The sequence below is a fragment of the Colius striatus genome, chromosome 9 (genome assembly GCF_028858725.1).
Source record: "Colius striatus isolate bColStr4 chromosome 9, bColStr4.1.hap1, whole genome shotgun sequence".
In the NCBI taxonomy this organism is placed as follows: domain Eukaryota; kingdom Metazoa; phylum Chordata; class Aves; order Coliiformes; family Coliidae; genus Colius; species Colius striatus.
In genome coordinates this window covers 32,834,952-32,862,622 of record NC_084767.1, presented here as the reverse complement: position 1 = coordinate 32,862,622, position 27,671 = coordinate 32,834,952, and the positions used below count along the sequence as shown (strand labels likewise).

Here is a 27,671-nt window from a genome sequence, read left to right as displayed (position 1 = left end):
CATCACAAATCTGAGTACTTCCAGTAGTTCCTCATGCCAAAATTAAATAAACCTTTTATTTATTCGCAGTGCCTCCGAGGACCCATAGTGTAGTCTGATAGGTCTCTTGTTTGTATAAATCACAATCTGCTTACTTTTCTTTTTGATGTTGGCAGTTAAGAAGTCAAGAAGCATGTTAGGAAATCCCGGTACTAATGTCAGACTGTATTTATACTGAGTTTTTCCTGTGTGAGGTCTCTCTAGATCCTCACTCAAATGGCTATACAGGACAGCTGCTGACTTTGTGTCTGTAAAGATCCACCACATAGACTGAATGCCATTCTCAAGACACTTGCCACTGTCTGAGGAGGCTACTGAAGATCTTTCTGGGTAGAAGTGGAAAGATGGGAAAGCACAACGGTGTTACCATAAGATGGATCAGTGGGAAATCTTGTCTTCTGAAGTGCTCAGATCACGACTCAACTCCATTGGGCTATAATTCACATTTCTATCAAATGTTACTTTCTTGTTGAAGCTTCTAGGCTGAACTCTGTTCAGGGAAGTGATCAACATCCTCTAGCCTTCAGACAAGCTTGCAGATGAGGGCACTAGCCAGACACTGTGCCTGGTGGCATGTAGGTCTGTGAGTAAAGGAGAGCAAATGTCTTCCTACAGTGATAGCTGGAGATGGTAGAGCTGTCAGTTGCACACCTGCCACTGCCTGGCCCACTGCAGCCGAGAGGAAGCTGATAGCAGGAGCTGTGCCACCCTCGAGCATTCATCCCTGCAGTACACAACAAAGGGCAAGACATGCATGTGGCAGAAAGCATCAGTTAGGCTATGTTAAATGTACATTAGGCACAGAAATTGTGCTTTTCGTGGATTAAGACTTGAGAATCATTCCATATCTGCCAAGTGCTACACAAAAACTGAGCATTGTTAAAGTACTTTTTTCTTTCTTAGCATTTGGTTGTGGTTTCTTGAATCTTGACTGTCTTGTATCTTGGCTCCTTTGAAATTTATTTAGAGAGGAATAAAATGTATGTATTGGAGGTTTTTTCTCCAGAGGAGTTTATAATTTAAGCCTTATGTTAAAATGTAGCTTACATTGACACATGATTCATAGCAGTGTTTGGCTTTTTTTCCTAAATAAGCTAATGTTCAAACATCCCCTTGTATTTCAGAGGAAATCCTTAAGACAAGTTATTGGGGAGGAGAAAGGCAAAGTCTCTAGCAGAAGTGTTGGATTAGACACAGCTACTTCTTGCCCTGTAGAAACTGGACAACCGCCTGATGAATTTCACCTATCTCCTTCTAAACAATGTTGGCTCCAGGAGGGATCCTCCCAGTATGGAGGCTTTCCAGGATTTGGTAGCAGTGATGGAGTATTGGGGGAACTGGATGATGGACAATTTGACCAGGAAGATGGAGTCACTCAGGTCACATGTATGTGATAAAGTAAGTAGCTGCATCAGATGGACACGTACATAATTCACACACAATAGTATTATTTTAAAGGCATTGATATAATCCTATGACTTTTTCCAGCCTAATTTTGTATTGTCTCTTTTGTTGTGTTAATCCCACTGTAGTAATAACACCACTGCAGTAATAATACTACTGCAAAATGTGGTTGTCTGTCTCTCTTAAATAGAATAAATACATGACTGCATGTTCTGCTAACTTGTTAATGCTTTTGACAAGAAAGCAAATGCTTTAAAGCAATGACAGTTTAAATTGTGCAAGAGAGAAAGGAATGAGGATATTTAGTATTTTCCACAAGCTGGAGTATTTTGGGTTTGGTGGCTTTTTTTGCAAAGGGTTATAAATATTCTTGGAGAAATGAACTGTCTGGCTGTTGTTAAGTTTTCATGTAATTTTCCCTTGCCCTGCATAAACTCAAAAGCCTAGAAAAATGTCAAGTTTTACATTAGAGTGTTAAAAAAATTAAGCTATGTTCAGACTTGGTATGTACAGAAAACCTTTGGAGGCAGTAGGCAGACACTTGCTCCTGTAATATAGTTTCACCTATGCAGGTTTTACCAGGTATCCTTGTACATTTAAGCCAAAAGGTATCCAAGCATATAGCTTATATAGTGTTGTCATAATTGACTCGTGAGTGGAAATTAAGATGCACTTATTCCCTGAAAGATAACTTCCAGTCTATGAGAAAGTAGCTCGAGAAACTCACTAAGAAGCATTGACAGCAAGGTGCACAGTGCATTTTGATAATACACAGGAGAAAGTAGTAAGCTAAACTTGATAGGCAATACTAGATCATAGACTATATACAAATATGCTGATGTATATATAAAAAGTTTTCTTGGCTAAAAGTATCTCACACCATGTAAAGTGTATTCAGCTGCTTCAAATACAGGAAAGGATGTTGAGAGGAAAGGATAAAGTTGCTCTGCTTTCATCTTCACTGCCTTAAGGGAGGTCCATGCTTGCAGGGCTCTGTGGGGAGGGGCATGAACACAAATTATTTCTATGTTGCTTTCTTGAAATTACACTTTACAAAAGAAAAGCTGAATAAAAATACATCTCCAGAAGTTAAATGTGATCATAACTAAAAACTGCATTTTTAGTTACTTTTAAAAGCAAAACATAGAAATGTTTGTCACACTTAAGCCAACAGAAAATAATTTGGTCAAAATTAAGTCAGAACAGAACTGAACAAATGTATTCACAACACATCTCTGAACGTTTGCACCACGGCACACACATCACTCCGGGATTTTGATACCTATCTGTGCATGTTGTACTGCAAACACTGAGACAAGTTGTGAATATGTTCAATTACATTTTATTATGTCCCTGCCCTGGGTGGTATCACACCAGCTGCCATGGGAGTCTCCCTGTCCATGGGGACAAATTGATGCTGTGACAGGAGGAAGACTGGTGACTGACTCCAAATGAGTACCCCAGGAGATGACCAGGATGGTGCAAGTGAGGCCATGATCTCAATGGCAGGGAGCTGCACAGAAGGAAGGCTGGCAGAAGCTGATTATTTCAATAAGCAAAAAAAAACCTAATGAGAAAATAAAGTTACACTTTCTACGATAAGCAAAACTAGTGCAATGCCTTAGTGCTGTTTCAACTTGTTTTAGACAATGATGGGCGGGGGAAACTCAAAACCCTTTCTACTTGCATGATTGTCATAGTGAGGTCTTGAAATGATGATTGCTTTAGAGCTGCTTCCAAGTTTCAGTATACAATTATTGTAGGTAGGCTTGTTTAGTTTTCACTTTGGAAGAGCAACTCTTGAATGTTTATAGCAGGTTTAGGGTTTTTTCCAAAACCAAAAATCCATAGCCCTACAGCTGGAGACATTCCTTCAGCTGGCTCTTCCTATTACACGTTGTTGAAAAGGGCAGCTTCTGTTTTCTCATTTGAATTTCTTAAGAAAAATGTTGGCAGCCCAGCAAAATTGTTCTGACTTGAGCCAAATACATGCCGGAAGGGGGCAGCAAGAGGACCATGCACACTGCATGGAGCAATGGGAGCGCAGGAGTACCTGTGATAGCTGGCATGGTAAGAAATCCATTCTCAACAAGGCTTCTCTCCCTGGCCTCTCAAAGTCACAGGAGTGGGGCGTGAACCTCACATTCATTCCCTGTCTGGGGCACCGCAGGGAGGAAGATCACTCTGCGATGGGGCAAATATGGGGCTTGGTGTCTGCCATGGTCTGACCCAACCACTGCTTTCTCTGCAGCCCATACTGCGAGCAGCAGTTGTGGCCACACAATTGGCAGGGATCTCTGTGGCACACAGATGTGGAAAAAAAGGATAAAAATACATGTTACATCTATCTCTGTCAGAAAGCCAAGTAACTCTAGCATATTAAAATGGGGAGCAGCTGGCTTTGTGCAACTTGGAATATGTTACTCTAGTTCTAAAAGTATCTTAGAATCATAGAATGATAGTGGTTGGAAGGGACCTTTAGAGATCTAGTCCAACCCCCATGCAGAAGCAGGTCAACCTAGATCAGGTTGCATAGCAATGTGTCAAGGCAGGTCTTGAAGACCTCCAGGGAAGGAGACTCCACACCCTCCCTGGGCAGCCTGTGCCACTGCTCCGTAACCTGAACAGTAAAACAGTTTTTTCTTATATTTAAGTGGAACTTTTTGTGTTCCAGCTTCATCCCATTACCCCTTGTCCTGTTGCTAGCTACTGTAGAAAAAAGGGATGTCCCAACCTCCTGACACCCACCCTTTAGATATTTGTAAATATTAATGAGATCCCCCCTCAGTCTCCTCTTCTCCAGACTAAACAGCCCCAGTTCCCGCAGCCTGTCCTCATACGAAAGATGTTCCAGTCCCCTGATCCATCTTGGTGGCCCTGCGCTGGACTCTCTCCCAGAAGTTCTCTGTCCCTCTTGCACTGGGGAGCCCAGAACTGGACGCAGGACTCCAGATGAGGCCTCACCAGGGCAGAGTAGAGGTGAAGAACCTGCCTTGACCTGCTGGCCACACTCTTCTTGATGCATCCCAGGATGCCATTGGCCGCCTTGGCCACGAGGGCACATTGCTGGCTCATGTTCAGTTTATTATCAATCAGGACTCCCAGGTCTCTCTCTGCAAAACTGCTGTCCAGCAGGTCAATCTGCAGCCTGTACTAGTGCATGGGGTTTTTCCTTCCCAGGTGCAGGACTCTGCACTTGTCTTTGTGTGTATAACTAATACTAGTGGTTGTCCATATCAGCCAAACTTGTAGAACCAGAAAAAACGGTTAAAAAACTTAAAAATTCTGAGTAGTCCAAGGTAAAGCTTTCAAAGTATATCAAAGACACTACCTTTTATAAAACAGTATCCCTCTGTAGGATTCACTCCTGTTAAAACTGAACTTACAGCTACTTAATATAATAATGTATGAGGTAATAAAACAAATGCATACATTCACAGGATAAAAGGGATCATTCAAATTTTAACTGAGATTTCTTCGTATCAGCTATTGAGAATGTAGAAAATGTAAATAAATTAGTGTCTTCCTTGTAAAAAGAACTTTTCCCCTTAAAATTCATGGGGTGTACACAAGGCAGATTCTGCTTTGGAACAAGGGTAGAAATTTGAGTATACTCTGGATGTCCACAGGTGCAGTCTTCTAGTTGTCTTATTTCCTCTGAACCTACTTAGTAATAACTATATCATTAAGGACAGCTTTTTTTGACATCATTTGTGTGTCAGTATGTAAAGTTGCCCCTGAGGCAGAAACATTAATCTAGATTGTTTTCCTAGGGTTCTGTTGTCTTTAACTTCTCAGGGCTGCATTTAGGCTCTGTATTGGAAAAAAATAAAATATATTCTTCCACCAGGAAAAAAGTCAACTGGACAGGAGCCAACATAGAGATCTGTAAAGTGAATGGCATGGGGAGGGTAGCAAAAGAATAAATTCCTCAGCATTCTTTTGATACAAGAACTCAAGGGAATCATGGAAGTGTAAGTAACAGGTTTGAAACAAGTCACAGTATCTATTCAGGTGACGTAGAACTTGTTGCTGCAGGATGCTGTGTATAAAACTACATAGATTTTAAAAGTGACTGAAAAAATGCTGAAAGGAAAATAATCACCCTATTCTTTCTGAAAGCCACTGAACCATAAACTGTTAGAGACTCTGAAAGCTGGTGTGACTGACTGCATGCTTATCCTTTTCTTTAGGTTATCTTAAGCACCAGTGCTTCATCACTGGTGGCCAGTGGCTGTGAGTGTTCTGATGCAAGGTTTTCTTTGAAAAATCAGGGAAAGCTGCTTGCTCAGCCTCCATGAAGACTGCAGGAATTATCTGACTTCATGCAGTAGTTGTAGAATACAGAATAAACCGCCCATTTTCCTAGGGCATGGATGTCAAAACAAATAATTGAAAATGCTTCAAAACAAATTTATGGAAAAGTCTTCTGTTTTGTTCTTTGTAGTTGAAAATTCAACTGTATCTTATTTGAGAAAGTGAAAGAAGAGGAGAGGGTTTATTTTGGGTATAGGGGATTGATTCTCATTTAAGCTACTTGTTTCATCAGCTGATCTTACAGAAAACAGAACATTAAGGTATGCCTTAATGTTGTGACCAGCAAGCACTGTCTGTAAATCAGAAGAGCTGTCAAACTACTCTGGCAGTATTTTTATAAGGTCCTTGTTTATATATACACACAGAGTGTTCAGTTTTGACTTTATCAGAATGTATTTTCCATACACTTATCTTTATTGAAAGAATTGCAAATCCAACTTACAGCATGGATACAGTCTCTTATTAAAAATTAAATACACTTATTTATTGACTAAACAAGGCTTCAGTTAGGAGCCCATGTGGTTGAAATGTAATAGAAAAATCTCTTACCTGTCTGACAACAGAAATGCCCTGCAACTATAGGAAAAAATGAGATAGAAGGCAACCCGTGCTATTCATGAACCTCTGCAGAAGACTGTTTATACTTTCTGATGCTTAAATAGTTGGGAGAGGAAACATTATTCAGGTGTTTACAAGCAGGAAGAAACTATCTGCTGTAAAAAAAGAAGTGCCTTATTCATAATTGTTACCTGGTCAACTGCAATAAACTGCTGCTTAACTCCTGCGGTTCTGGTCTGTAAAATACTTTGTTTTTGTAAAGCTGCAGTCTTTTCTCTAATTCTGATAGGAGGCCTCTCACCATTAAAAGCACTTACCAAATCAGCGACCAGTTTCTTATGTTTGTCTCTCACTGCCATTAAATGGATTAGATCAATATATACCTGTCAAGTTAGAATTACTTCTTTTGCAGTCTTGTCTGTACATCCAAATAGCTCACAAGGTAAAGCTCGTTACAGTTAGAGCCACCTATTCATTAAAAGCTGATGTTTTCCTTGTTCTTGGTATATTAACATTCTGAAGGTTAAAAAGTTGCTGCCTTGACACTTCCATGGCTCAATTTAGAGACGAATGATAGCTAGGATTTAGATTTTTCAAAGCCAAATTCCTGTATCAGAATTGAAGACAGATGATATGAATTAAAGTGAACATTTGTGACTTCAGGTAAGTGTAACTTGAAAGAGGTAAGGTGGTTGAGAGGAGCTGGTCTGGTGACATGTTCTGATCTGTTTAAGCAAATGAACTTTCACATCATCTGAGAGAATTAAAATCTTAAAAGGAAAATGGCAAAGTCACAGCAGCTCACTTGTTGCAAGGTATGTAAAGGCCAACTATCAGGAAAAACCTCAGTGACTAAGGAAACAGTCATTTGAAAGCTTTCCTTTACTCATTACACCCTTGCAACTGTGATATGTTGTTACGAAGTGCTGACTTTGGTATCTGGAAAGCCTCCTCCAGATCTCCTTCTGATTTAAGAGATGTATACATGCGAGGTCTGACTTCAAGATGTTTATGAGTGTTGTCTTTCTTTACTTTTGAAAGAAGAAATACAGCTTCAGCACACCTTGTAGTGGAGATGGGAGAGTACAAAGCTTTCTCTTGGAAGCACTCCGTTGTCTGCATTCTTGGATGACGTGAAAAATGAGAACAACTTGCCAAAATATAGCAGTATGGATAAAGAAACAGTTTAATTTTATCCTTCTGGGTTTTTTTTTTTCTACATATAATTCAAAGACAGTTTCCCTATTGAGTCTAAATTAAAACTTTTCAAATTTATTAGATAAATCAGTGGATTGTTTAGGATAACTAAAGCTTTATGGTACCATCCAGGCACACGTGTATACACAGTACTCATGTAAACAACAGCCATGGAAAATACAAGCAGTGTTTCACTTAGGCCTTGTATAAAATCAGCTCAGTATAACAAGTCACCTTTACAGTGCAAATCTGAATAACAAGACAGAAGCTTCCAAAGTTGTGTTTTGAAGTGAAACTCTTAAAGCATAAAAGAAAAAAGAGGTTTAAAATTTTAATGCAGTCCTGAGCACCACATCATTTTCTTCAGTTTTGTACATGAAATGTACTTAACACCACCAGTTAAATGTTTTTGCCTGTCTCAGTCATCACCATGGCCATTCTAAGCATGCAGAGTGACTATACAAAAGAACCATGCTATGGATGGTCCTACAGCAGACTAACAAAACTAAATACATTTTACTACCTCCAGAATACAGTCATCCTATCTCCAGTACAGACTTCAAGATACTTGTGAAAATCAAGTAACCTGGTCTATACAAGGCAAGTTCTAGCCAAGTGTATAAACAGTAACTAAATTTCACTGGAATGACATCTGGTGCAATTACCCTCCTGACAAGTAAATACACTGATAAAGCGGAGACCAAAAGAGCTGCTGCACAGTACAGCTGTTAAAGTACTTGAGTTTAATTCCTGTTTTCTCATTAAATTTCCTTTACATCCCAGTGGTACAGTTGCATGAGGTGTGCTTGAGTCATACAAAGAAAAATACAAGTTAAGGCATGTGTAGTATATTATGAGAAAAGACTTATTAAAAACAGGTGCACACTTTTCTTTCCAAACATAATTTGGAGAACAGTGTAGATCACAGAAACTAGGTGAGTTAGCCCATTCTGACCTGCTGAATGGAATAAAAAGTGGGGCTTTGGCAACCTTAGAGCAAAACAACCTGCTAACTTCTTAAATTAATTTTGCTTAGCTGTTTAACTTATGAATGCTGCTAATGCTTTTAGACTCTTCATTCACGTACACTTTGCAGTATGTCTGCTATATTCATCTCTAAAACATTTAATTGTATTATTCTAGATGTAACACAATTAAGCAGCACTCATGGGAACTGTCAGTTATTGTGAAACTGCCACCACAACTTGAAACTAACATCTGATAGGGAACAGAAGCATGAGTCTAAATCCTTATCAAAGAACAAAATTCAGGTGAGTGAATAAAAACAAATTAATGTATGTCAAAGACGTGATTAACTTGCAAAGAATCAGGCTCAGTCTTTCAGGTACTTAGCATGTTTTTACTAGGAATACAACAAAAGGCCATGCTTAGTGTGTTATGTAGTGTAACATGAATATTTGAGGTATAGTGTGTAAGCAGTTGCCATAAATATGCACAGCTATAAGTCATTGACTTTTCTGACAAAATTATTTAGAGAAGTTGTGGACTGGAGAGCAGCAGAAGTGTGCCTTCAGAAGGCAGAACCTGTCCCCTGCTGTACACAAACTTCCACTATTAACAAAGAAAAGTCCAGAGAGTATGTTAGATATCGTTCTATCAAGAATATATATGTTCAATAGCATAGTGAAATTGTCCTTTTAGTATTACTAATACTATAGATCCTGTTATGATTTGGATATACACATACAGGAATATGCACATCCAAGAGTAAATTTTCAAAGCCATTTAAAAATAAAAGCTAAATTAGGAGTTACCTACATTGCAAGAAGCTTCCTGCAGAATTACATATTGAAGGTGATAATTGTTGAAGTAAGCATCTAGCTACTGCATTAAAAATGGCTTCCTGTGAAATCTTAATCTCATTTTTTTCCCCACCCAGACACATCTTCAGGATTGTGATTCAATGATTGTTTAGCAGCAATTTTAGAGAACTGTAAAGTCTTTTATTAACAGACATTATAAACAGATACTACTATTTTTATTTAAAAACCATGAGTGCCACATTGATGAATATACAGCTCATGAATAACTTAAAGTATTTCCCATATTAAAAGGCAATGCACACAGCATACAAAAAGTATACTAAACAAAGCTATGAGGATACGTGATTGAAGTCTAAAATGATATATACAGTACATCATGTTTTGTTTATAGTCAGTAGAGGCTTCAGTACCAGCATTCCCATCATGCCTCACTCTCCCCTGACACTGAATTTTGTACTTCTTCTTCCAAAATGGGTACAATCAGGTTATCCTTGGACATCAGATTATACTTCATCACAAATTTAGTGAACCGGTGACACAAGAAAGTTTCATTCTGGAGACCAAAAAAGGGGGGAGGGGAATAGAACGCATATTTTAAACAACTGGAGGAGAAAATAATTTTTTTAAAAACAGACTACTTATATGCAATTGCCTTGTTAGATTTATATCTCTTAAGTAATAATGCTTAATAATAAATTTATATTCTTTAAAATCTTTCCTTTCCTGCTTGCTTGGAGTTACTGCAAATAACAAAAACCCCAGCTGAAGTTCAGTCTTAAGTCGGGGCTCTGTTCAACAGCACTTGGTTAACAACATATTCAAATATCAATATAGTCCTGATCCACTCTCCCAAAGAGAATTTTAGGGTCCTACACTTAAGAGGGCACAACCACTCCATAACTTCCTGCGACCTTAACTGGGATTTGGCAAAGGTTTCCGTTTACATCCAACTGTACCCTTTATCTCCATTCTCTCTACTAATTTCTACTTTGCTATTAAAAAAAAAAGTTTGAAGTTACTGGCGATGCACAGGCTGCCACCAGTTATTCTGCCTCTTTGCAGTTCTACAACACTACAGCTCTACAGTAGAATTCTACAGCTCTACAGTTCTACAAAAGTCCTTAACTGTTGTGCACCAGTTGTACACCAGCAGGAAATACATGCCTACACTTTAGCAGTACTGACTATACCAAATGCTTTAATACGTTCAGGAATCTTTAAACAAGATTAATTTAAGGTGTTAGTACAAAACCACTCAAATTCTGACCTATTACCCAAATGAGGGGAATCGTAACTGGATAAAATAGTTATATAAATTAACTTCCATTTATTTATATATATATGTATGACATAGCATTTCGGTTCTTCTAAAACTATAACCTGCTATAATCAATACTTCTTTTAAATGCAGATCTTCTAACAGGATTAAAAGAAAATGTATAATACAATTACATCACAGCTATAACTTCAGTGAATGCCTTTCTTTCAAGATGTAATTTGAAACTACTTACTTCATATTCATCAAATATCTGCCGGTGATGAAAATAAGCGTGTGAAAATATTCTGTAAATCCTTCGGCACACTGATCCTAATTTGGCTACAGAGGATTCCTTAATGCTAACCCTGTAACACCAGGAGAAAGGTTACAAAACAGGCCTGCCAAAATTACTATCAAGATACACGCTGACGTCAATTCTGACCATTAAACTCTACTATATGATTGTGTTCAAAAGTAAGTGTTGCAAATGTCTGTATCTGCAATTGCTTATTTTTACAAGGAAAATAAAAATGTTGGTGTGTATTCCACATTTAAAATTTGTACTCTGACTAGAAAAAAAGTTTTGCCTGTACTTAAACATCATTCTGGTAAGGGCTATATTCTGGTTTCTAGCATCAATGGGTAAAGGGAAAAAGACTTCCAGATGTGTCTGTCCTTGCCAACACTGAATGCCTAGAAAAGCACAGTTTTGACTTTTCCAGTTAGGTTTCCATGATCCAGTGGGTGCGCTGCCCCATCAAAACACTCAGTCTCTGTCTTCTGTGATGGCCGATATCCCACAGTAGATTGATGTTGGCTTCTGGAGGCTTCTAGTGCCAGAGATGCTGAATTTCTGTAAAGGCCATCCTGTTATTTAGGTTGGCACTACTCCAGTGGAAGCCCCATAACACCAAGAGATAATAGTAAACCAGTTTCCACCTAAAAAGCACTCATTAGCTCCAGTAAGTGGCAACTACTTGAACAAGTAGGAATTCTTCCTTGCCTCAAGTGACACATGTTGCAGGACTTCTCATTTTCAGCAGCAGTCCGAAAAAAAATGTTATGCATTTCCATGTGCTTTGTAAGTGTGTAGGTGCCACCTACTCCCTCCCTTTCTCCCTCCTCCCAAAAGGAAAGCATTTTTACCTGCTGGGGAAATATTTATTGCTATTCAGAAGACATGCAGCTCCATCAAGTGTATGTCTGGTGTAGTCTATAGCAGGACACTACAAAAACAGACAGTGAGTGAGCACATGTCTGAGGGTATGCATGACACTGTCACATAACTTGTTTAAAGAAAAACATTTTAATTATGTTTTCTCGTGCTCTTAACTTCATTGGTCATTTTTATTTCCTTCACGTAACCTCCCTGGGGTTTAACTGCATTTCCTCCTTAAGTGAGACAATTTTTTTCCTCTGTTTCACCACCCATATAAATTATTTCAAGAAACAAGTTACTGTGGAAATGTCATTTACACACAAGCAGTGAATTTTATGCATCTCCTTAATAAAGCTGGATAATCAAAATCCATAAAGAAAGTACACTGAAAGACAATCGTTGCCTCACAGCTCATTTGTTTGTTTCCCATATAGTCAAGCTGGCAGATTCTTTTACAGCCCAAATTAAACATTTATTTAAAAACCCAACAACCCCAGACCTGCACCTAAATATACTTATTTTTATCTTGCCAAAGAAAACCAAAATAATTAGTGTAGCTATGTGTACAAGAAGCCAAGCCCTGGCTGTGCAATCAAGTACATGTAGAGGAGAAGGAAGAAAGTAAAGATAAATTGAGCCAGGCTGAGACCAGGAATGTCCATCAGTTCTGCCATTCCCTAATTTCAGGAAGTCAACTTCTCAGTTGCAGGTTTTTGTCAGCAGTTCAAGGTTGCATCACTCATGGCCTGATCATTAGTTGCTCACCATTATCAACATGGAAAACAGTAGATGAAACGTGTGTCCAGAGATAAAAGGCAGCCCAAAGTTCTCTGGTCTAGCTGAATAAAACAGGCTTACTGTATGCCAATACAGTGGTGATGAGGGTTAAAAGAGGGAGCAGGGAAGAAGCTGGCCTTTAAAATCAAGGCATCTCAGGAAGTTAAAACAACAGAAACAAAATCAACCAAACAGCTTACAGGGGTATAGTTAAGAAGAGCTAATGTCTTACTCTGAGAGATGAAATAAATTCTGAAGAGGGCAGCCTATTCTCAGCATGTCCTCTTCATTCAATTAAACAAAGACCTTTTTCCTTTGAGTTTCAGACTGTCTCAACAGAAATTAGGAGAGAAAAAGCAGGGAATGTGTGAAGTCCCTAATACTGTGGTAAAGAGCAGCTCCTTGCAAACCTCATCCCATTCTTCTGTAAACCGTTACAAAGCGGGAAAGAAGGAAACCTCAGGTGATGCTCATAATCCACATAAGCTTTCAGTTTGACTAAGAAGCCAGCTGTAATGGCCTTCACATGAACATATGAATTGTAAAAGAAAATCCTATATCACTGAGGTCAGTTTTCTAAAATACATCCATACCTCTTTGGGAGTTTTATGAGCTGCACAAAGAAAAATCCATTGTTCAGTTGCTGTCATTTGAGTACATGTGTCTGGGTGACATTCACTCTGTTAAAACAATTGTTCGGTTACGAAAGCCACACAACAGCAAAAATGAGTTGATCTTTTCAAATCACGTTCTTGCCCTGTCCCCCACCAAAAAGGACTATTTGCCAGAAGTCTTTAAAACCCTAAAAAAAATCTTACCTCAAGCCACTGCTTAGGCCTGTGTCTATTACTTTAGAAGAAAGCTCTGCAAGGTCTGCATCTTAAAAGTCTCCTCCCTGATAGAATATATAAATATCAAGAAAATAATTACCTGAAGTTTGACAGCTAGTCCATTGAGCTCAAGGCAGAATTGTCTAAAAAAAATTTGAACACAGCAGTATCAAAATCAACAATTTGTTTTTCCACTGGAACCATCTAATACAAAACAAGGTTGTATATTTCGATCTTGACACAACATTTTGGAAATTAATTCTTATAACATGGAAAAAATACATCAGAACATGAAAAAAAAAAATCATACTTAAAGAAAACCACCAAATAATTTCAGCTGATGTCTTTAGGAAGAAACACACTATAAAAGGACTACAAGTTAAGAGAAACACCAGCAGGTTTTTTTTCTTTTTAACTCGGCAAAATAAGAATGTTTTCATTCTTACCTGACAGTAGAGCCTGAACTTAACAAATAATTTAGTGGAAGTATTGAAGATGACTTTTTTTATGGAAGACAGTGCTATTACACAAATACAGATTTAACCAAACAACAACAAAAACTTCAAGAAAATTAATTTCTTAAGAGTTTAAGTTTTAAATTCAAATACGTGGATCATTCCATCCTTCTAAAATATACTTCCTTCAGATGAATTAAGTGGCCAAAGCCCCACTACAGATCATTAACAGAGTGGGACTTCTAGAAATACTGCTTTCACTAGAACAAACATGGAAGTGCATTCTTTAACTTAAGGGAATCTACCCCTCCATCCTACAAGAAAAATCTGAATAAGTTTTCCAAAAGTGACAAGTATTTAGTGACAAGTCACTTGCATGAATTTACAGTTACTTTCGGTGTATGTGAAAGGACAGAGAAAATTACTGAAATGTGTCTTTTGCAATTGTATGGATACACTTTTTCCTTTTTTGAGTACTCTGCGCAACTATTTTCGACTATTCCAGATCAAAAGAGAGAAAAAGAAAACAAGAGGCAAAAAGTTGGGATATATAAATCTCAGAGTAGTTTAGAACTATTTCTAGTCCTTAAAGTATATTTGATGAAGTTAGAAGACACACTTATAAGAAAAAAAAAAAAAATCAGGACATAGGATGCTAAAGTAATGCCAGAAAAAAAAAGGAATACTGCATATGTAAAACAGGGTGTAAACCTATACTACAACTGGAAAATACTTTAAAGCAAAACCTACCTAGGCTGAGTGTATTTATTATACTGCGAGTTTCCTTACAACTCGAAAAGGAACTGTAAGACACAGGTGTTCCTGCCTTCCCAGCTAAAGCCTGTTTTCCTGCAAGTTGCAGAAAAAGCCCCAGAAATCACATTCCCTATTAGTGGAGATGAAAAGCTTATGATACTAAGAGAAATTGCTATGGGAATTCATGACTATATTTTCATATTCAAAATGTGCTAGTAGAACTTTTGAAATGAAGTACAAACTTTTTCTTAAAATACATCAAAAGCACTAGATCAGAGCACATCATCAATCTTTAGAAAGAACAAGGAATTCAGAAAACAATTAATACAAAAATATTAAAATATTTAATAGTAGAAATAAAAAATTTCATTTAGGTTACTTTTGATCTGTCCTGACCAGAGAGACTCACTAACACTGACAATAAACAAAGCTTAGAATCGGGACAGTATGTCCTTGACAAAGGATGGATTCTTACCTCAAATGTTCATATTTCCATACACCTTCATCCTGACCTTCAGGAGGTTCAAGGATCTTGTCAATGTTGGAACAGTCTGCTCTTATGTTTTGCTGAATATACTAGGAGAGGAGGAAAAAAATACACCTAGATCTTCTTGTAATTATATTAAGACAGTAAATTTAAGACATGACATCTTTTGAAGAATTTACTTTTTACTTAAGAAGTGATTGATGGACTAAAACTGTAGATGGGCAAGGTAAGAGAACTAGTATAAAAAAATGTCAGATGTGAAAAAATGCCCCTCCTCAGTTAGAAAAGGTAAAAGAACAGGTAGATTTTACAGCTTTTTAAAAACATCCTTCTCAAAGGAACCCTGCAGGAAACCCATCATTTTCTTAAATCTGATTTGTTTAAACCAGACACAGGAATTCATAAAATCACAGAATGGTAGGGGTCAGAAGGGACCTCTAGAGATCATCTAGTCTAACCTCCCTGCTCAAGCAGGTCCACCTAGATCAAGTACACAGGAGTGTGTCCAGGTGGGTTTGAAAACCTCCAGAGGAGGAGACTCCACACCCTCTCCGGGCAGCCTGTGCCAGGGCTCCTTCACCTGAACAGGAAAGACGTTTTTCCTTAAGTGGAACTTTTTGTATTCCAGCTTGTGCCCATTACCCCTTGTCCTGTCACTGGAGACAATAGGAAAATGTGTCACCCCATCCTTCTGACATCTACCCTTTTAAGTATTTGTAAGTGTTAATGAGGTCTCCCCTTAGTCTCCTCTTTTCTGGGCTAAACATCCACAATTTCAGATTTTTTCTGCATGCACAATAATTACCAAATTTTTAATATGAGTGTTTATGAAATTCATTCCTATGCAGCAATATTCTGAGCAGATAAACAGCACATCCTGTTCCCTGATTTTTTACCAAAATACAAAACTTGGGAAACTGAATTAGCAACATTTCACACAAGTAAGAATACCTGCTGAACAGCTAAAGTACTATCCATTTCTTCAAAGGATTCATCAGGCCAATTGTAGAAATCCTGTTCAAAAAAAAAAGTTTAAACCAATTTAGTAAGAACAGAGAGGGGAAGAAAAAAGCACAACCCACAATAAGCTTGAACATGCAGGAAAATAGATGCAGAAGTAGTTTACACAATTCCAGGAAGCTACATCTTAACAGAAGCAGCACAAAATCTTGGCAAGAACAGGGTGAAATAAGACTTATGCTCTTAATGTCACAACAAGTTCTGTGTGACTCAGCATACTATGAACACTTTCCCAAATCTTGCTTTAACATCTATGTAGCCGGTATTTTTTAAATGAAATATTTGCACACAGTGCCCATTTTACAAGTTAGATCGTGTAAGAATGGGGAAGAATATATTCTTGTATATTCTTGTAATAACACACCACTGAAAATACCCTCTCTAAACTGAGATCATCTGATGCAATGTTGGCCTAACTTGGTACTACATTCTCTTGGTATGGTCAGTTTGGTGCATAACTGGATGCTTATCAGCTCTGCTGACCCAGTGTTTAATACTGTTAATGATAAAACCTTCCTACGTTTCACCTCAGATCCCGCTGCACTGCAGCATTCTGCAGCAATTCACATCTGATGCAGCCACAACAATCCCAGACATACAGATTCTCTTATTTTGCTTTTTTCGCTCCCTCTTACTAACCAGAAACACAGCATGTCAGACTCCCAGAGCCATCCTGGCGGGCGTAAGGAGTCAATTAAGATATTCCAATTGTAAAGCTTAACAATCTGGTTTTGAGAGACTAGTCATCTCTACAGAAATGAGTGAATATCCAGTGTTGAAATACCATTAAGTAATTGTATTTATATGCTGAATAGCTGTTACACTGTGATGCAAACTAAAATACAGTCACACCAAAAAAAAATTATTGCGTCAATATACACAAAATTCTTCAACCTACATGAACTTTATGATATACTTGGTAATTCGACCAAATCGACTTGTATGTCCATATAACTGCTTTTCAAGATACCCAAAATTTAGCAAACCAAAGGCACACAATATTCCATTTTCTTGATAGATTAAATATGTCTGGAATGAGCTGATCTGCTAGGTTGTGTAATAATTTTAACTCTGTACTTTACGACAAAGCAGAAGATGAGAAAAGAGATGTATTTTCCTACATTATATCATACACTGCTTCGTTTCTGACCATGAGCTCTCCTCACAGATTGAAAAAGCCTTTCACAAAGGCCTCACAGAAGATCAGATCTCTAAAATAATCTAAAATAATATGCCTTACATATTTGAGATGTACCTTTTTCTAGATGATTTTGAAAGCACAGAAAAACCTAAATTTCGTTTGATTAAGGATGTGACAAGAACATAGTTCTGTGCCGAGAGGAGCGCCAGTTATGTAAGGGAAGGATGACTGATCTCTCCAGATGAGCAAGCCAGGTATCACCCATCTGACGGTGCACAGCTCCCAGCTGAACTCCACTGGTACGATCACGCGGTGATCTCACTCGGCTGATTACGTACGTAGGATTTTAATGGCAACAACAGCAACACACTGACAGTATAAGGAAAACTGCCTTGGGCCCGAACAAAGCCCAAGCACCTTGCCTCGCTCATACCCGGTTACTTCACAAGTGCTCGCCGGCACTGCTGATATCTTCAGCACCAGGCGCGCCCCGCCGCCGGTGACAAGACACCGCGCCCCGAGAGCCACACGGCTCTCGCTTCTGACCCGGCGTCGGGAAACGCTGGGGACGCGCCAGCGCTCGCCCCGCCGAGGCGAAGCCGGTGCCGCCGAGACCTTTTGCCCTGGGCCCGGCAAACAAGCGCCCCGTGGGGATGGCAGCCCCGCCACGGTCCCCCAGCTCGGTCCCCCGCGGCCGGCTCTCAGGCCACGGAGAAGAACAAAGCGATGCCGCGGAGCGGGGCCTGCCGCCGCCGCCCGCCCCGGTGGCCCGGCCGGGCAGCGCTGGGGCTCCCGATAGGCCCCACGAGGCCCACGGCGAGGCCCTAAGGACCGACCGGGCGCGGCGCCTCGGCGGCCGCGCTGCCCATCCCCGCGCGCGAGCGGCCGCGGCCTGCGCCGCGGCGCCTCACCTGGGCCTTGGTGCCCGGCCTGTTCCGCCTCAGCACTGCCGTCCCCTCCGCCATGACCATAGTGACAGCGGCGCCAGAACCCGGATGCAGCAGCGGGCGGGGCGGCGAGCAAGGGGGAGGAAAGGGAGCTGCAGCCGCCGGCGGAGGGAGGGAGGGACGGACGGAACAGCCGCGGGCGAGCGACAGCCGCCGCGCGGCGAGGTGCGGGAACAGCCGCGAGGCGGGGCGCGGGCGGTTGCTTCTCGCGAGAGGAGGCGCGCGGCCCGTGTTTCCGGCGGCGGCGGGCGGCGCGGCGGGCGCGCGGCCAGGCTCCTCCCCGTGCTCCTCGCTCTGTACGTCAGTGGCGCCGCCGCGCTGCGGGCCGCTCGCGTTGCCGGGCGTGGCGCCGTGCGGTGCGGCGTCTCGCGCGCGGGGCTGAGGCGCCGGGGCGGCGCGGCCGCCGTGACTGCGGCTCCTCGGGCCGCTCCGCGGGGCAGGGCCGCGTCGGCACCCGCCGCTTGCCTGGGGAGCTGCTTCGAAGGCAGAGTTGCCCTGTGAGCGTTACACTCGTGAGGGACAGCAGCCCCCGCCCCGAGATGGGGACTTTTCTAATGGTGCCTGCCGCAGCTTTCCTTCCCGCCCAAGAGAGCGTGAGCTGCACAGTGGTGCCGGTTTCACAGTGGCGTGACTGTAGCAGCGAGCAGTTGCTGGGTTTCTGAGATGGAGTCTCTAGAGGTTGCCATGCAAATTGGTTGTTGAGAAAATGCATTCTGCAGGTTTCATCCCGTTTCATCATGATCCCTGTGTCAGCATCTGACCGTGCACAGCCTCCCACAAGGGCAGCGCCCGCTTACTCTGGTCAAGTCTCCGTACAGCACTGCTGAGGCTGTGACTTTTCACATAAACCGTAAGGCTATGGTTTTTTAAAAACATGCTTAAAGCCCCGTATCAAAGATATATAGTTGTTAATGAATTTTAAAAACAGCAGTGATTTGGGGCAAAGTACTTTAAATAGATATGAAGTCTTTTGTAGGCCTTCAAAGCCAGGATTGTGAAACTTGTGAGTTTGCAGTGCAGAGATCACAGACTGCTGTGCTTAATGAAAAACAGCTTGGGTTTCAAGGTTGACAGAGTCGAGTGTTACATGTGTTGCCGTATTTGGGAAGAAAACATAAGAAAGGAACTGTTAGCTTACAGCTGGCTGATAAATAGGTCCCTGTTACAAGCAAATAAATACATTGGAAGACGAGAGTGGCTTATTTTAGTAGGATAAGCAGGAAAAAATTATTTGGAAGCTGCTCAGTTTCTAGGGAATAGATGTCAGGAAAGAGTACAAATTCAGTAAGGGTGGATTGCTTCGGTCTGTAAGCATGAATTATAGAGCAACAAGGTAGAGATACCTCCCCTTATGCAACCAATAAAAAAATGGTTGCAGTTGTGTGGTATTTTCTGAAAAGTGGAGAACACTGGTACCCAATGCTGCCCCTATGTCCACTGCATTACAGAGTGAATGCTAGATATGGTTCCTCCCACTCACTCAGTTCACTTGCTCTAAGTAATATGTGCTTCCCCATGTTAAAACCTCTTCCTTCTACCCACTGAGATAGTATGTGAAACATTTCTGTGTTGAAAACACTACAATGCCGTTGACCAGGATCCTGCCTTGATGCGGAGGCCAGATTAGAGACAATGTGTGAGTGATGAGAAATAGGTAACAGGGTCATCTCCTGCCTGGGCACATACACACAGCTAAGCAGAGGTTTATTTTGCCAGCCATAGCAGCTCGGGTCACATTACACTGTAACACAGAGGTGGCATTCCTAACTTTAGGCCCCAGAGTTCAGTTTGCACTAGTTATTTTTTAACTCCTGGTTAGCATTTCTGCCCCAGAGATCTAAGCTATTTGAGTCATGTGGTGAAATTCTGCACTTAGGTGTTTGTGTAAGAAACCATGAAAAGGTTAATAATGTTGGGAGAAACTGGTGCATTAGAATGAAGGGTAAAAATGTCCTATTACCTCAGTAGCTCAGCTGAAATCCAACCTTTTTTTTTTTTAAAATAAGATTGATATTATAATTAGCAGTCCCAAAATAAAAGCAATTCTATCCTGTTTAAGTCCTTTCAAATTCAGCAAGCTTGGAAATTATTGTTGTTTTGTTTGGGGTGTGTTTTCCTATCATATTCAAGGCTTCACTGATGCCTAAAGAACAGAGAATTTGGGGATTTGGTATTTCCATTTGTCCCTGACTTTTATTTCATGGACATCTTGTTTTTAAGCTAGAAATAAATCTGTCTGTGAAGAAGTGCCTCCCAGAGAGAAGTATGCATCTGTTAGTTCAGTCTGCAACTGGCTCATGGGTTGCAGAAAAAGGAAAGAAATCTGCAGCGTTTCTTAAGGAAAATGTTAACGTGTGTAAGTCTCTTGTGTTGCCTCCTGACAATTGAACCCGTATTCCTAGAAGTTGCTCATTATTTTTGTTTCATTGTATTTCATGTTATTTTAAAATGAAATCTGGTCAACAGTAATTTCACTTTTTTGTTTTCATCTCGTCCTCATTGCCTCACAACCTTCAAGAGGAAGAAATTGAGTGTTTAGCAAAAATCTTATCAACTGTTCCCGTGCTTTAGGGACATGGCCTTCCTTTATCTCTACTAGTGTGTAAGTTTCATCCTGTTCTTACCATGGCAGGATAATACAACCAGGATGACAAAGGTTTTCTGAAAACAGTATAGCTGCTGCTAATGGAAGCTCTTCTCAAATGTTAAGAAAAGCAAGAAAAGTAGGTGGAGTTTTTCTTGTTTCCTTAGGATTCAAACAGCCTGAGGAGAGGCTAGGAAGGACTGTATCCCCCCCAAGAGCAGATAGGACATTATGTAACATTTTTGCCAAAACAGAAGTTTTGAAATAGTTTTGAAATAGTTTTAGAAAAGAGCAGAATAAATTCTTACAGGAACAACACGGAAATATAAAGAGCAATTGTGGTTGATTCTGTCCTCCACTATAGAACTTGAGTGATAATTTGGCATGCCATGGTGGACTAAGGAACAGCAGATGGATCACCTTGGCTGTGTAATAGTTATCTTGTCCTTGCTCACAGTGATAGCCTCATGGTGCAAGAATGAAGTGTTCTCTATCGATCCAGCACACATTCAAGCATGTCCTCCATTTGATTAGGCCTAGGAATGCTTTTTGGTTCTTTCCCTGCATCCATAAATTACTCATCCCATGAAAGTTTTCAGGAAAACTTCACTTTTATTTTTAATCAGATATGTAAACACTGGTAGATTCAACTATGCTAATAAGCATGATATCAAGCTGCTGAAAATGTGCTGGGGCTGAAAGACAGGGTTGAAGGTTGACTTGGCGGGTAAAACCTGGCGTGGTGCACTCACTCAGCTGCAGCACAGTGTGACCCTGAGGGGGAGGGGGTGGTGCAGTGCTTCTGCCTCAGCTCAGCCGCAGCGCTGGGAGATGAAGGTCAGTACTGCAGGGATGTGCAGGGGGGCTGTGCTGCCTCGGGGTCACCTGCCCTCAGATCACAACCCCACACATTATAGTGGCTCCTCGTAGACAAGGACTGCAAACATTGTGAAATGATTTGCTGAGTGAGGATCCCATGTAATTCGTATCTCTGAAAGATATGACTGAAAAAAACACTGAAATGTTAAGCCTAAACATTTCTTGGTTGGGAATTGATTCCTACTGCATCTCTGTCTTGTTGAGATGGAGTCTAGTTTCCGTAAGTAGTTTGTAAATGTGTTAAATACCTCCCCCTTTTTGGTGACTGTACCAGAATACCTACCTTATCATGGATGATAAAGGCATGCTTGCTCTAGTGGAGGATAATGCTTCTCAATGAGTTTGTGTTTCATTTCACAGTCATATTTCAAGATACTTCTACTGTGATCATCGTTTCAGCTGTAGTGTCCTGCTGTAACTACTGAAATCAGAGTGCAGTAGGACAGGTTTCAAGAAGTAGGCCTTTTATACTAAAGCTGTTTTTTAAATTGTATTTTTATTTACCATCTTCCCTTGTTAGGACATAGTACAGGGGGCATTTAACCACCTGATGGTGTAACTTTTGCCTGGTTTCCCGACAGCTCAAATTAGATAGTTGGTAACAAGACAAGCAGCACACCCCACAGCTATGGAAAGCAAAAAACATTGCAACCAAGACTGTAAAATGTGGCTCCTAGTGGACGTATAGCTAAAAACGTGGCTTCTGCTCACCTCTGTGCTCAAGTTCACCTGGTCAGTGAAGGGACACAAAACTGTCCTGGCAGAAGATACATTGTATTTTAGAGTATATCAAAGCTGAAGGCTCCTCCCACAGATACTGAAGTTCTGAAAAATGTTTCATTCCAGTCCTTTCCCATTATCTCCAGCACAGCTCTTGTAGTGTATCCAGCAACGGTGATTTCACAACCACTCAAAAGGCATGAGAAACTGCCGCTTAATTACAGCTATTAAAGTTTCAGTTGTAACAAACCACATAGATTTACTTCACATTAAGACCACCTCAGAACATTTTAAGGCAGTATATATTCTTAGGCTGCCCCTAGACCACTGCAAACATGCATGGTTGTGTGAGCAACCTTGAATCCTTTTCCAAAGCAAGACAGGGTGGTTAGAAATAAGCAAATTTGATTGTTTGGGATTCAATAAATGTCTTGCTATTTAAGAATGTTGCATTAAGGACAAAAGAAATGCCATTTGTCAATGCACGTCTCAGTTACTAAGGGGGGAGCTGGAAATCTGTCTTGAGATAGTGGCAGTAATAAGTAAAGAAATCTTCTTTAAGGTGAGCATCAGCCCCAGTTCTGCACGATTAAGTGCTGGCAAGAAGTTGCTTGTTCTCTAGGGCAACATTCAGAGAGAGATAAACAAGAAAAAACATATTTTTTCTCTCCTTCATCTACAAACAGAATGATTGTGCTCTAGCACAGGTATGACTAGTACTGGGTTCCTTTTAGCCTGCTGTGGGACAAGGCTGCTTGTGGCAAGGTGGTTTGTGTGCATCAACCTTCCAGTGCCTTAGCTATTGCTCAGACAGAAATAGTTAAACCCCCCCCCCCCCAAGTTATCTTAAGATAAAGTTCAATGTGCAAGGGAGATGGCTGGAAGTCCCCTTCATTGCTGCATCTGCATGGTAGCCCTTTGAAACTCATTTCCAACTGTGGAGGAATGGTTAAGGGAGAATGGACATGGATCCCAGGGTATAATGTTAGGCCTGATGGGGCAAGGCAGTCTGAGTTCTAGTTATATGAATTTAATGCACAATAAAGACCAGAGTCAGAGCCATGGTTAAAGTAGTTGCTGTCACATAGTCAGCGAAGACAGCAAGCTGCTTTCTGCTCCCTCAAGGTCGGGCTGTTTTCAGCTAAGGAGCTAACAGCTCAAGGTGGAAAACAACTACGGAGAAAAACAAGATGGGAAAATGTGAGGGAGCTTGCTTATGGCAGAAACCGCAAGTAGGATGAACATGAGAATGTAATCTATTAGCTGCTGTTGCTGAGCTAGCTTTGAAGCTGCTGTGTATATAAGTTAGAGCCTGCTCTCAATAAGGAGAAGATTTCTGCTATCACCATCATTGAGTAGGACTGATTTCTTCCCACCCAGCTGAGAATCGGATCCTGGGTTGATTGCTGCATGAAGTAGGCTTGGAGCTGGTTTTTCAGGCTTCGAGCCTGGGTGTTTCAGGCTTTGAGCCTGGGTGTTTCAGGCTTAAGAGTCTGGTTTCAGACTTAAGAGCCTGGGTTTTTCAGGCTTCGAGCCTGGGTTTTTCAGGCTTCGAGCCTGGTTTGCAGACTTCGAGTCTGGTTTTTCAGGCCAAGAGCCGAAAACTTCGCGGCATCCAACTTCGTACAAGTTTAGGGAAAATGATGCATTGCTATATATGAATAATTTCAGAGAGTTTAGCTCATTGCACAATTGAGACTCAGTTTCACTGAGCAATAGCAGAAACTGAGACAGAAGCAGAAAAGTTTTAGAAGTTTATTGTAAAGATCTTTACAATCTCACCACAGAGATACGGATATAAAATGGTGTTTGGAATAATTAAGGCTGGTTGGTGGTCATCTGAATTTCACTGTTCAATGGAACTGAAGCAAGAGCAACTGTTTTCTGACTGTACATATTTTTATTTGTGTTCCATCATTACAGTGAGATCACAAGTTATTTCAGAGACTCAATGCCTGCTTGTTATAAAATAAAGGACATTATTTACATGATGAAAGAAAAACTTCAGCGCTTAGTGGAATGGACAACTGGTAAATGCATGAGGTTTAGTCCACATATTTCCCAAGAATGTCACCATCTCTAAACAAGTAGTAGTCCTGCAAAGAGAAGAAACATTAGTATCTGTCTTATTAGTCAGGTTTTTTCAATTGTTTTGCAAATGTTAAATACAAAAAAAATACTTTTTTTTGGTCATTAAATACAAAATAAAAAGTGAGCTAACCAAGATTAGCTCTGCACATTGACCTCTTGAGAAAGTATTTTGTTACCGAAGCACTTTTTGGAAAAGCTATCAGGTTACTATTTTGAGTAGTAGGAAGTGCAAGAACCCTTAGAAGACCATTCTGCAAGGATACCCCCAGTAATTCCAGAACCTTTTAGGGTTTCCTCTAAAAAGATGCTTGGCAAAGGAAGCCACTTTTTTCCACACAGCTAAGGTGAGGCCAGAGGTTTCCTTGGTTACCTTCTTTTAAGCAGGGCTGGAAGTAGCAAGCAATACATGCAACAGAAGCTGGCTGGATTCAGCCACTCCTATTTGAATACCAAGAGCTGCATTTCTTGAGCACCACTGACACTATGAAGTAGCTACAGTATTTGCCACTGGCAGTATGATGTTTAGGGTATCAGCTTAATTTACATTCACAAAGTCGGGAAACCTACCTTATCTTCTAGTACAATCTTAGTACCACCATATTCCGGTAGCAAAACCTTTTCACCAACTTTTACACTCACTGGCTGAATCTCACCGTTCTGAAAGAAAAAAAAATCCAAACTATAAACAGATGTAATAGAACTCTTCCCAGTTACACTGATCCACTGATCCATGTTATAAAACATTCAGGAAGCACACCCTCAAGGGCTATTTAGGCACTGTAACAGAGGTGATTTTCTGAATACAATTAATTTTTGTTTAGAGTGTAAATACAACTGTGAGGTCTTTGCATACTGAATAAGACTTCACTTAGAGAAAAAACACACCTAAGAAAGCTGAGAAGCTGACAGACCATGAAACCCCCTTCCAAAACAAATGCAGAAGGTCCATTTCTGTACCCTGTATCGAAGGCTAATTTCTCCAAGTGCCAGTTAAAAGTACCTTCCTGTCTTTGTTGCTTTCATCAACTTGTCACTGTCTCTGGGAAACTGAGTTGTTTAGAAACACCTGATAAGTTTTATTTTTGTATATAAATAAAATATTAGCCTGTTAGCACTTCAAAAATCAGGAAAGAAAAACCCCAAGCAACCAAAACCTACACCACTGCTGCTTAAAGCAACAAATAATATTGGTTTTTGAAAGGCAAATATTTTCCACTTCACAACTGACAGAAGGAATGATGGAGTTCAAGATCAGAGCCTGTCAGGAGGACTTGAGATTTCTACCTCCTCCTTGAATCTGCACTTCCAACTTCTGTCGTTGCCATCATCCATTTCTGTGAGCTATCACTGCAGTTGCACCACAGCCACCCCTTTCCTATTAGCATACCCCAGCTACCCCCACACCATTACTAATTCTACCCAAATGTAATGCTTTAGGATGTTTACCTTTCCTCTGCCTCCCGATCCAACTGCTACTACTGTTGCTTGTAGCACTTTCCCTTGGGCTTTTTCTGGAATCATGATGCCTCCCTTGGTTACTGTCTCAGCTGCACATCGTTCAACCAGAACACGATCAAAGAGGGGAAGAAATTTCCTAAATGCTTTTCCTGCCTGTGGAAGTAATTGTAACTAGATTAACGTTACAATGAAATGGCGATTTAAAAAAGCTTAATAAAATCAACCCCAAAGTGACTTCTCTTTTGAAAGAAATAAACAGTTTAAGAAAATTGCTGAGCATTTCTTCTTATTAGAAGCAAACACATGCCACCTTTGATTGCATCAGAAATTCCAGGCAATAAAAAGGAGATGTCAGGCAATCCTGACAGCTACAGCAGTTTGATGAGCACCGTTAATGTTTATATCAACTATACTTACTTCCTTCACAACCAGATTTAACGACAATTAAGGACCTTTTGGGACAGTTATATTTTTATGTATGTACTGTTTGATAGCAAAGAAGCAAAGACCTAGCCAGGTACCCCCATGAATCTTTTTCAGGTTCTTACAAATCTTAGCATGTAAGAGTTTGAGGTCTGAAGCAAGAGTGCTCTTGCTTGCACTGAGTTCTACTAGCAGGCTGCCAATCACCAGATATGCGCAGGCACCACCAGGTCCCAGCAAGTAGGGGTCAGGGAGAAGGAACTTGCTTTGAGGGAAAGATATGGCAACTTGCCAAGTCACATGGAGACAGTGCTGCACTGGACAGGTACCCAGAGCCCACGCTCATCGAAATAGCTAGAAACCATGTCCTACAGGCACTTCTTAATACACACACACTTCAAAATTACAGGTATAGTATAAACAAAAGACACTACATGGAGGACATGTGTCTCCCCGAGTAACACGATGAGGAAGAACGATGCAAAGAAAGGCTGCCAGTTGTGACCATTTTCGTTCTGTGAAGAGAGCAGCTCTGATCCCATTTAAACGGAGAGGTTTTGTGTTTAACAGAAACAATCAGCCAGACTGATGCAAAGGGACACTCCACATCGAGTTTTACGAAATGTTAACTCCCCCCGTGAGTAGACCCAAAGGGATAAAGTACCACTGCAAGAACGGGGGGCAAGCTGCCCTTGCCCAGCTCTCCTCAGGTCAGGATGGTACGCCGCACGTGAGGATTCGTGGGCGCTGTTAAAAGTGTTTGTCTGCAGGGCCTGGCGAGCCGAAGACGGTTCCTACGCAGCCTCGGCAGCAAGCCCATAGCCTCCGCGCCTGCCAGTGTCACCGCTTCTGTACCAAGGACTACGCGACCTTGCGCGCTAACGGAGTGCGGCGGACATCCTCTGCAGACACCCCGCCGTTACCGCCCGCGGGGCTGGCGAGCGCCGCGCCTCCCGGGACCGCCGTTCCCGGAGACCAAGGCGCGCCCCCCGTCTTCCTCACGCTCCTTCCCGCTACTCAGCCCGGCCCGAGGGACCCGCCAGGGAGCGCCGCCACGGCCGTTCTCCGGCACAGGGAATGCTCGGCACAGGGAATGCTCGGCCACGACGGCGTGAGAGCCCTGGCGGCGACCCGCCCAGAGGGGATAAGGTCACCACCGCGCGTCGCAAAGCCCCTTCCCCGCCTGCCTCCCGGAACACGTTCAGTGGAGCCGGGCCCGAGACCGGCGGCAGAGAGCACGGGGCGGGCGGCGGGCACTCACCATGCTGGCTGCTGCGCTCCCCGCCACAGAGTGACCGGGCCGCCGCGCACGCACGTGACAAAGGTCAGCACCTGCGCATGCGCGGCCGCCTCCCCCGCCCCGGGGCGGAGCCCGGTCCCCGCCCCG

At 41.4% G+C, this 27,671-nt stretch overlaps 2 protein-coding genes across 9 annotated transcripts in view; one reads left to right on the top strand and one right to left on the bottom strand.

Moving 5' to 3' along the window:
- RFTN2 (raftlin family member 2) overlaps positions 1 to 7,773 on the top strand; it is a 35,894-nt gene extending 28,121 nt beyond the window's left edge. For 2 of the 6 annotated variants that reach the window (XM_062002081.1, XM_062002086.1), the window contains 2 exons: positions 1,255 to 1,437; positions 5,637 to 7,773. In XM_062002081.1, coding sequence (XP_061858065.1) covers positions 1,255 to 1,437; positions 5,637 to 5,744 — 291 coding nt within the window. In that variant the 3' untranslated portion in view covers positions 5,745 to 7,773. Of the gene's footprint in view, positions 1 to 1,163 lie in introns of all 6 variants that reach the window. The other 4 variants (XM_062002085.1, XM_062002083.1, XM_062002084.1 and 1 more) reach the window with 4 other exon arrangements.
- Positions 7,575 to 27,666, bottom strand: LOC104552065 (MOB-like protein phocein). Of its 3 annotated transcripts, XM_062002090.1 has the most exons (8): positions 18,094 to 18,344; positions 15,973 to 16,035; positions 15,010 to 15,110; positions 13,424 to 13,466; positions 13,087 to 13,173; positions 11,704 to 11,783; positions 10,811 to 10,922; positions 7,575 to 9,852 (listed from the first exon to the last, which is right to left on the bottom strand). In XM_062002090.1, exons 1-8 carry the CDS (start codon positions 18,151 to 18,153, stop codon positions 9,721 to 9,723), a joined length of 678 nt encoding a protein of 225 aa, XP_061858074.1. In that variant the 5' UTR covers positions 18,154 to 18,344; the 3' UTR covers positions 7,575 to 9,720. The 3 variants fall into 3 exon arrangements, with proteins under 3 accessions (XP_061858074.1, XP_061858075.1, XP_061858076.1); XM_062002091.1 differs by lacking the exons at positions 7,575 to 9,852; positions 10,811 to 10,922 and adding an exon at positions 10,929 to 11,410 and having other exon boundaries at positions 18,094 to 18,345; XM_062002092.1 differs by lacking the exons at positions 7,575 to 9,852; positions 10,811 to 10,922; positions 11,704 to 11,783; ... (3 more) ...; positions 15,973 to 16,035; positions 18,094 to 18,344 and adding exons at positions 24,054 to 24,408; positions 24,971 to 25,060; positions 25,850 to 26,014; positions 27,546 to 27,666.
- Between the last annotated feature and the right edge of the window lie 5 nt (positions 27,667 to 27,671).